We start from the raw sequence: 10,945 nt of genomic DNA on the forward strand, positions 1-10,945 counted from the left end.
ATGTTTTTATTGTCATGTTATTATTGTCATGTTTTTATTGTCATGTTATTGTCATGTTTTTATTGTCATGTTATTATTGTCATGTTATTGTTGTTATATGTCATGTGGTCATTGTCATGTGTCATGTTCATTATTGTGGTCATGTGTCATGTGTCATGTTATCATTGTCATGTTTTCATGTGTCATGTTATTATTGGGAGCAGAGCTTTTATTGACAGCAGCAGGAAGGAAGGTCATGTTTTTCACCACCGGGGGTCATGTTATTATTGTCATGTTTTTATTGTCATGTTATTATTGTCATGTTTTTATTGTCATGTTATTATTGTCATGTTATTATTGTCATGTTATTGTTGTCATGTTATTGTTGTCATGTGTCATGTGTCATGTGGTCATGTGTCATGTGGTCATGTGTCATGTATCTATATATATATATATATATGTATATATATATATATATATATATATATATATATATATATTTATATATATATATATATATATATATGTATATATAACCTGTGTGTTTGTTGTGTTCGCAGCACGTTTCTGTGCTCAAAGAAATATAATATTCGGCGCCACTATGAGACTCACTATTTATTAATGTATTTATTAAAGTATTTATTCATGTATTTATTAATGTGTTTATTAATGTATTTATTAACGTATTTATTAATGTATTTATTAACGTATTTATTAACGTATTTATTAACGTATTTATTCATGTATTTATTAACGTATTTATTCATGTATTTATTAACGTATTTATTAACATATTTATTCATGTATTTATTAACGTATTTATTCATGTATTTATTAACGTATTTATTAACATATTTATTCATGTATTTATTAATGTGTTTATTAATGTATTTATTAACGTATTTATTAATGTATTTATTAACGTATTTATTCATGTATTTATTAACGTATTTATTCATGTATTTATTAACGTATTTATTCATGTATTTATTAACGTATTTATTCATGTATTTATTAACGTATTTATTCATGTATTTATTAACGTATATAAAGTGTATCTCCAGAGTGACGTGCAGAATGATTGTGTGCACATAAATCATTCTGCACGATGAAGCTCAAACATCTGAGGGAAGGACTACAGAACAACACACCACATGTTTGAGTCTATTTCACTTTAATCAAAGCTGTTAGTCAAGAAGTCAAACTAAATGAATTAAACGTTACATTATAGAATGCATGCTTTTTGCTATAAATGCAGTAACAGGATTTTAAGATCTAATAACTCTAATAATGCTATTTTAAAATGATTGATTAAACTGATGAAAGATCTAGAAGTGTGTTCTCTTGGCTGGTGTGTTTGATGACGGTCCACTCTTCCTTGCTCCTGTCAGATTCTTCTTCTTCTGTTGTCCTGAAATGTGCAGTTGACCCAGAAAAAACAAACATTAAAGGATATTTACGTTCAAATTCTTCCAGTCAGCTTTTAAACAAAAACTTTAATCTTCATCTGTACATGGAAATCTTTGATGGTCGTTGTTATTTTGTTTCTGTGAATATAACAAACCGGTGTTTGTTGTCTGATAAGCCTTTGGGGGATTATTGCACTCTGACTGTATTTCAGTTTTATTTCAAAGATCTTTTAACGCAACTTAATTCTAATGAGTTTATTTTCATTATTAAATGTTATTCTAATGCTTTCCTTTTCCTGTAGCTCTTTGAAATGATTTTGTGTTTGAAATGTGCTATATACACTTTCATTTGTAATTAAAACTGGACTTTCTGGATTGTATTTTATTGGTATTTTTCATTTAACACAAAGCTGTTTTCCGTCTGAATCCTACGTGATGTCGGACAAAATTCACAGTCGTCATTCTGTAAAGAACATTTACTAAAAGTTCATCTGAGGCTGAAATGAATCTCCATTCATTCAGCTTATCAAACTGCTTTCTTCAAAAATTCCAGTCTTTTTAAAACCAGATTTCCTGTTTGAGTTGACGGTGATTCCTTCCTGAAGCTTTCATAGCAAAAACAGGAAATAAAGAATAATAACTCTGTTATAACTGTGAAATACACTTTCACACATAAAGAGGAATATGATTTTCATTTCTCCCGTCACTTATATTGAAATTACATTGCAACCAGTATGGACAGAAAAAAACATTAAAGTTATAAAATAATGTTTTCAGTTTAGACAAATGTCTGTACATATATATATACAGTATATATATATATATATATATATATATATATATATATATATATATAGTGTGTATATATATATATATGTGTGTGTGTGTGTGTGTGTGTGTGTGTGTGTGTGTGTGTGTGTGTGTGTGTATCAGTTTAACATGCTGACATTGATCAGAATTTATGGGTAAACATTGTGTTTGAGATTAATGATGCATTCGATCTTTGCTGAAAGAACTAAAACCAAATCAAAATGCAGTTTGATTAAAAAGTTCCACTCATGTGAAAAACATGAATAAAGTTTATTCGGGTCATTCTTGTGATGCAGCAACATTTCTGTCTTGTGAATTATTTCTTCATATTTTCTTTGACATGTGTCAAATATTTATAGCAAATGGCTTAAATTAGAGAGTCATGTTGTCTTCATCACATAAACAAAGAATAATGAAACACAGATAATTAGAAATAGTTTTTTTTACTTTACTAAGCTTGTCATGGTTCATATGCAAAGTAACAAACTTCTACAGCAAATACAAGACGCAACGTTTCATTGAGAATCATTTTAGAAAGTGATTTTTTTGAGGGAACTCAAAGGCTATATATATATATATATATATATATATATATATATATATATATATATATATATATATATATATATATATATATATATATATATATATATATATACTCAGCCTTTGAGTATAAACTTTCACTCATATTTTATTTTGATGTTTCACAATGCTAATCTGTTTGTCACACACTTGTTGCACATCTGAATTATGAAGTAAGTTTGTCCGATCAAACATATCTAAAATCATATATGATTTAGTTATGAATAAATTATATATATATATATATATATTGTTTTTTTTGCTTCTGATTACATTCCTCATCATGCAAATTCAAAAAATGCACAACAGGAATGTACGAAATACTGTTTGTGTTTTGTTTTGTCGTGTTTTTCTTGTGTAGTAAATGAGCTACAACTGCATTTTGTTGTCCATCCTAGTTTTGCATAATGAGGAGAACTCATCGTTGAATCCTTAAAAGCTCTGTTTATGAGTAGACGCTCAGCTAACTCTGGATCCCTCACAGATCTATATGCTTCTGTTAGGTCTTCATGAACCAGTCTACCCATCAGGATTGTTATCTGAGTGCCTGAGTTTGGCCAATATGTTTCCTGACACTTAAACATTAGAAGTTCTACCCTGAGCCTTCCTCGTAGCACTTATTGAATTCGTATTCGTTTACTGCACTTATCCTATTCGTATTAGTTTGTAGCACTTATTGTTTTCGTAGTAATTTGCCTCTGCACTATACTTTTGCTCTGGTTTATGCTTTAAGATGCTTGTTTAAGAAAGGAGATGCACTGATGACTTCTGGTGACTAGTAGTTCTCTTGAATACCTATGTTGAATACACTTCCTGTAAGTCGCTTTGGATAAAAGCGTCTGCTAAATGACTGTAATGTAATGTAATGTAAACATGTGGATATTCTTCATGAGGCTGAAATGTTTCTGCATAACAGGGATGACCCGTACGTTATGTGTCCATGACGTCAGTGAGACAAAGCTACCTCTCTTCTGTCCTTTAGGGGACGCTGTCCTCTTTCGTTTCGGTGCTCTGGGTCTCTGAAGGTTCTTCAGCTCCACCTCCACAGGGTAGTGGTCACTGATTCTCTGAGCCTGGAAACCAAATACAGTTTGAATAATAACAATGAAGATAAAAACGATCAATGAGTTAAACACATAGTTGTCTCACGTCTTTGTCCTTCAGGTTGAACGCTGTCTGGAAGTTGAAGGACTTGGCCGAGCCGGGGACGACGCCGTTCAGCAGGGTCTTTCCATGAACTACGATCCTGTTGGCAGGAAAAGTACGAGTATCAGTTCATCACCAACATCATCAACAGGACAACCACCTGGATCAAACTGCAGCACTGAGACGTGAGTCACCTGTCGTAGGTGTGGTCGTTAAGGTTACTAGTCGTTGTGTCGACGTCATCGTCTATCAGCCAATGATAGTCAGCAGAGCAGAGGCGACTCTCTGCCTTATTCTTCTTGGAGAGATAACGTCCATCTGCATTAAAGTCCCCTAAAATCATAATATTCTGCAAAAGAAACAACCAAAACGATGATAAAAGAAACACTGTATGCACACAAATGTTCCATTTGTACTTTAGTCCTTTAGTAGCTTATGAAATGAAGTTGTTCTAACGATGCTTATCACTAAAGTCGGCTTCCATCTGAATAAGAACCAAATGACCTTAAAGAATGACTAAACACCTGTTGTTCTGGGATCCTGTCTGAATTCTGCAGAACCGAACATGAAATAAGCATGTTGTTATAAACAATAACATGTTGATGCTGTTTTAACACCAACCTGCATGTCATCACCACGTCATCACCACGTCATCACCACGTCATCACCTCAACAACCTGCACGTCATTGCCTGGCTCCGCCCCCTTACCAAAGCACCCCAGCCTGTCCAAACTCATCCACATCTCAGCATTGCTCTGTTTAACAGCATCCTCTATGGCTCTCCAACAAAACCCTCAATAAACTCCAATATGTTCAGAACTGCTCACCTCCACCCGCCACTACGAACACATCACCCCGGTCCTACGCCACCTCCACTGGCTCCCGGTCAAATACAGGTCAGCCTTTAAGATATCACTCACCACCTACAAAGCCCTGAACAACCTGGCCCTCCCTACCTTTCAGACCTCCTCCCCCTCCACGCCCCAACCCGCTGCCTCAGGTCCGCCGGCACAAACACTCTGAAGACCATCAGGACCAAGCGCCGGGCCTGGGGTGACCTTCTCAGTTGCTGCTCCCTCCCTCTGGAACGCCCTCCCCATCCACATCCGTCAGGCTCCCACCCTATCATCATTCAAACAAGCCCTCAACACCCACCTCTTCAAACTGGCCTTCACCTGCTAACCCTGCTCCTTTCCCTCCCTACGCTCCACTACATGACTCCTTCCACAGCTTCTCCAGCTTTATTTTCTACTAAAATGTTCTGTTTGTTTGTTTTGTTTGTCTTCGCCCTATGTGAAGCGTCTTTGGGTATCTAGAAAAGCGCTATATAAAATGAAAGTATTATTATTATTATTATTATATACTCTATATACTCTATATACTTCATATACTCTATATACCTTATGTACTTTATATACTCTATATACCTTTATATACTTTATATACTTTATATACCTTATGTACTTTATATACCTTATGTACTTTATATACTTTATATACTTATACCTTATGTACTTTATATACTTTATATACTGTATATACCTTATGTACTTTATATACTTTATATACTGTATATACCTTATGTACTTTATATACTTTATATACTGTATATACCTTATGTACTTTATATACTCTATATACCTTATGTACTTTATATACTTTATATACTGTATATACCTTATGTACTTTATATACTCTATATACCTTATGTACTTTATATACTTTATATACTTATGTACTATATACTTTATATACTTATATACTTATATACCTTATGTACTTTATATACTTTATATACCTTATGTTATATACTTATATACTTATATACTTTATATACTTTATATACTCTATATACCTTATATACTACTTTATATACTTTATATACTTTATATACTTGATATACTTTATTGTTCCATCTCTTCTTCACAGCGTCCACCACGTCATCCAGAGCGTTCAGCTCGATGGCGGCGTCCTCTGGTTTGCTGTGGACTGGGATCAGCACCAGCTCCTGCACAGCTGTGAGCACAAACACACCCAGTGAGGCGCAACTTCACTGGAAACACACTTTACTCTCACATCCAGAAATATCCTCACAAAAAGAAATGTCTGGACAATGTCTAAAGCAGATATTGGTCCTCATAAAGATAGCAATGCAAGACGCAAATATACACACACACACACACACACACACACACACACACACACACACACACACACACACACACACACACACACACACACACACACACACACACACACACACACACACACACACACAGTACCTGTGTTTGGAAAACTGAAATGCAGAATGAATGGCTCCCTGGCGAGAACGTCTTCATCCTCTTCTTCGTACTGGAAGGAGTCGACCACCTTCGCCTCGTCCTCTCTGAGACACACAGATCAATGCACACGTGTTCTTCATCAGAAACCTTATGAACAAACGTCCTTAACTTTATATTTTTGAAGAAGCGCTCAGTAACTTTATACTCATTATTTATATTCTGTTAATTAATGTATTTGTCAGTTAGCATGATGTCACAAACCCACTTGAGGTGTTTCAGTTAAACTTGGTGGAAAGTTGGATGAGGTTTTTTAGTCAAACAGCTTCACCATGTGATCATTTATGAAGCACTTCCTGTTAAAGATACTAATCAATACGATAAATACAATAATACAAATCGCCCTCAAACAAAACTAATTTACAAACATTTTCGGATGTGAATATTTGAGATTCCACACATTTTTCCAGTAATTAGTAACCTCAGTAAAGTAGGTGTTGTCTGTTTAAGTCGGTCTGGATTCTGTGCATAACGTGATGGCATAGCGCCTGTAGGTGGCGCCACAGCAGCATGATCACATTTCAATGTGTTAAAGGATTGGTAGGTGATCTGTGTTGTTGTGGACCTTTGTTTCACATCAGAAACACTGCAGTGAGTTATTATCTTCACACCTGTAGAAGAAGACAAACTTCTCCTTGTAGGAGCTTCGTCCCAGAGGTTTGCTGCACATCATTGAGTACGGATGGCTTCTGTTCCCCCTGTCAGAAAACAGAAACATCACGGTGCCAACAGGTCACGTACAATTTCACTTATTGTTTTCATCAATCATTATATTTATTAAAAAGATAGATTTAATCCGTATATCTTTCTCTTTAACTCTAAATATTCTCTTGTTTCTGTGACAAACAGTTTAAACATGAAAAAAACATTATTATAACAAAGACTCGAAGGATACATAATAATAATTATTGTTAGAATAAAAACAAATAATCACTATATAAGATGGGCAACAAAGACATGCCTGAATTATTTTGACACATTTATAATAAATATAAATACATTTGGATGCATTGCACTAGTTTCACTGGAAAAAATACCTTTTGGACTTTTTTATTAGAATCATGACTTCACAAGGTTGTGTAGCTAATTCACAATGCATCCTGGGTAAATCAAGCGGGTCAAACTTCTGCAGAGGAAAATGTTTGTTCAAACATTTTACTGCAAAAATTCAGCAATAAATAAATAAAACAACAAACTTCCATAAAGATAAAACCTCAACACAGCGCCGACCCGGAGCAGATAGAAAGGAACTTGTACTTCATATACTTCATCCATCCATCTTCCGTAACCTGCTTATCCAGTTAAGGGTCGCAGGGGTGCTGGAGCCGATCTCAGCTGTCAATGGGTGAAGGCAGGGTTCACCTGGACAGGGTTCACCTGGACAGGGTTCACCTGGACAGGGTTCACCTGGACAGGGTTCACCTGGACAGGGTCTCACCTGGACAGGGTTCACCTGGACAGGTCTCACCTGGACAGGGGGGTTCACCTGGACAGGGTTCACCCTGGGGGGTTCACCTGGACGGGGACGGGGTTCACCTGGACGGGGTTCACCTGGACAGGGTTCACCTGGACAGGGTTCACCTGGACGGGGTTCACCTGGACAGGGTTCACCTGGACAGGTCTCCAGTCTATCACAGGGCTGACATATAGAGACAAACAACCACTCACACTCACATCCACACCTACGGGCAATTTAGAGTCTTCAATGCACCTAAGCTGCATGTCTTTGGACTGTGGGAGGAAGCCGGAGAACCCGGAGAGAACCCACGCTGACACGGGGAGAACATGCAAACTCCACACAGAAGGTTGTCCAGCCCGGGAATTGAACCCGGGCCCCTCTTGCTGTGAGGCGACAGTGCTAACCACTACACCACCGTGCAGCACATATACTTCATATATGTCCTATTTCCAAAACGTTTTGACTTCTGAGTTCATCCTTCAGAGTTTGATATAGATTGTGTAAAGATGCTGCAGAGGAATCCCTGTGTTTACCTGCACAGGTGTAGAGAACTCACCCATCACTGTTGAGCTTTGAGAGGAACGTCTTCATGGCCTCCCCCTTCTGATCCTTCACCTCCAGCATCACCACCACGCTGTACCGAGACACGATCTACAAAGGAAGGAAGAGGAACAGGAACAACCATGAGTCTGTTCTACCAGGTGAGTCATCAGCAGGAGCAACAAACGGAGGAAGCTAAATGGAACCAAGCCATCCTTACTGTGACGTGTCAAACCATCAATATTTGAGATAAAGAACCAAACACATTATAATGTTAATAATAACTGGAGGTAACCAAATCTGACTCATAAAGTGTAAAATAATAAAAACAGATGTCTTGTTTTATGATAAAAAGCTTCTTTTTCACCGTATGAGCGTCACAAAAACATGAAATAAAACAAATCATTTCAGTGAATAATATATAAATTGTCACCGTGGTCCAGCTCTGTGCGTTACCTTGATGAGATTTTCACAAACAAACTCATTGTTGACTTTTCTCATTCCCATATTCAGGACGTTGAACACTGCGATCTTCATTTTCTCTGTAAAAACAAAAACAATTGAAATCATTATTTTACCATCTCTGCTATCAGCTCTTAACCACAGCGGTGCTTTGTGCTAAATGCTAACAGCATGCTAATGTCCAGAAGGTCTGATGTTTACCAGGATCACCATCTTAGTTTATCTTGTTGGACACTTAAAGGATTTTACATTTCATCCAGAGGGGAACATGAACATTTGTATTACATTTCACTGCTGTCCATCCAATAGTTGTTGAGATGTTCAACTCAAACCACACATGTTGACCTCATGGTGGCGCTAGAGGAGAAGTGAGGGGATCCTCAGAGGAATTAGGATTCATCCTCTGGGAACATTGAATGTCTGAACCAGACTGTGTGCCGATCCATCAGGTAGTAGTTGAGATATTTCACTGGATAAGTGAGAGCTTTGACCTGCTGGGTAAACTCAATAACTTCTATTAGTAAAGACACTTTCTACGAGATAAAAGCATCATTTATATATTTCATATTTCCGTCTGAACTGAAGTGGTAGACCGACAACGTCCTTCCTGGAGACACGCTGCTGCCATGGCAACAAAACAAACAGACATTATGAGCAGAAACATGTGAGATAGAAGAAGAAAATGGGACAGCAGATGAAAAAGAGGAAGTGAGAGCAGAATAATGAATCTGTTCCTGAGACATCAGACGGCAGACTATTGTCTTTATATGTGTATTTATAATTATTATTAATTAAAACCTGTGCATGTGATTCATAAAGCAGAGCGGTGAGTTCATTTGTGTCCAGCTGTTGAAAGAAAAACATCTGAAAATATATATTCAGTGGGAAGGAAACATCATTTACTCATTTCATCAACAATAGTTTCAGGAACACGTTTGCAACTTCTGCATATTACATTTCTCTTCTTATTTTCCAATAATATATTTACATGTGGGACAGTAAATATAAATCAATGTCAGGGACTCAAACATGTCCTCCAGAGCCATCACACTAAATTCACCAACCAAAGAAGAAGAAATCATTATATATATTATAGTATATATAGTATATGTGTGTGTGTGTGTGTGTGTGTGTGTGTGTGTGTGTGTGTGTGTGTGTGTGTGTGTGTGTGTGTGTGTGTGTGTGTGTGTGTGTGTGTGTGTGTGTGTGTGTGTGTGTGTGTGTGTTAAACATGTGTTTGAATTAAAAGACCAGACTTTTCATAGATTCACATCCCTTATATGTGATTTTTATTCTCATTGAAAAGCACTTATAATCTCAGAGAATGATGAGTAAATAAACGTATTTACTTTAATTCACTTTAATTTAATTAGTCTAATTTAATTATTTTTATTGTATTTTTTTTATTTTTGTATTAATGTTTTCATTTACATGTGTCTTACCATGTACATGCACAAACATAAACTATTCAGAAAAAACACCACAGCTTTTATTTTCAGATATTCATCATTTCAATAAACAAAAAACAAACTCATGTGAAGAAAACATAATTTAACATATATATTTAAAACCTTAACATCATGTTTTCACCTACAGAACATTTATTAAATATGAACTATTGTGTTAAATTTAAACATTTAAACCTGAAAACATCAAAAACAATCAGGAGGGTTAAAGTCAGTGAGGCAGATTTAGATTTCCCTCCAAAATCATCAAACATCATAAAATGATTTCACACTAAATGAACATTTGCTGAATCAACACTCTGACTGATTTATGTATTTCCCTGGATGTCTAAACAAAAATAAATAAAATAGCTCACCGATCAGTTTGAGATGAAATCAGATGATTGATCAGAGGATGTTTGTGAATCAGACTGATGAGACTGAAGTCAGTGTGAATGAAAACACCACAGGAGAACAGCTGGCGCTCAAACACGAATTCAAAAGAGGAGATGTCGCAAAAAAGTGTCAGGAAGAAAACATCCAACATGGTCAGTATTTGACACACACACACACACACACACACACACACACACACACACACACACACACACACACACACACACACACACACACACACAGAGGATATTTCCATGATTTACAGGAAGCTCCTCCCTGGATGTTTGAAACAACTGAAGTGATGCAGTTCCTTATTTCTTCACAGTTTGAAAATTAGATTAAAAAACAGCCGTTTTTAAAAATATATTTAATATATAT

The 10,945-nt window shown here is 36.0% G+C and overlaps 1 protein-coding gene across 2 annotated transcripts; it reads right to left on the reverse strand.

Annotated features, from left to right (window-relative positions):
- Positions 1-1,188: 1,188 nt before the first annotated feature.
- On the reverse strand, positions 1,189-10,646 carry LOC129106207 (deoxyribonuclease-1-like). Of its 2 annotated transcripts, none has more exons than XM_054617563.1 (10): positions 10,549-10,646; positions 8,721-8,806; positions 8,281-8,375; positions 6,877-6,963; positions 6,209-6,312; positions 5,830-5,942; positions 4,121-4,275; positions 3,930-4,026; positions 3,745-3,853; positions 1,189-1,390 (listed from the first exon to the last, which is right to left on the reverse strand). In XM_054617563.1, the coding sequence occupies exons 2-10, from the start codon at positions 8,799-8,801 to the stop codon at positions 1,308-1,310; spliced, it is 924 nt and encodes a 307-aa protein (XP_054473538.1). In that variant the 5' UTR covers positions 8,802-8,806; positions 10,549-10,646; the 3' UTR covers positions 1,189-1,307. The 2 variants fall into 2 exon arrangements, with proteins under 2 accessions (XP_054473538.1, XP_054473536.1); XM_054617561.1 differs by having other exon boundaries at positions 5,821-5,942.
- Positions 10,647-10,945: the final 299 nt, after the last annotated feature.

This window comes from Anoplopoma fimbria, chromosome 17, assembly GCF_027596085.1.
Source record: "Anoplopoma fimbria isolate UVic2021 breed Golden Eagle Sablefish chromosome 17, Afim_UVic_2022, whole genome shotgun sequence".
Lineage (NCBI taxonomy): Eukaryota > Metazoa > Chordata > Actinopteri > Perciformes > Anoplopomatidae > Anoplopoma > Anoplopoma fimbria.

Excerpts from the sequence above, each read along its gene's own strand:
- LOC129106207 (XM_054617561.1), bottom strand. The coding sequence starts at position 8,801 with ATGAAGATCGCAGTGTTCAACGTCCTGAATATGGGAATGAGAAAAGTC. Across the intron at positions 5,943-6,208 it reads TTTCAGTTTTCCAAACACAG|CTGTGCAGGAGCTGGTGCTG; the intron begins GTACTGTGTGTG and ends TTGTGCTCACAG. Across the intron at positions 4,276-5,820 it reads GGAACAATAAAGTATATCAA|AATATTATGATTTTAGGGGA; the intron begins GTATATAAAGTA and ends TTTCTTTTGCAG.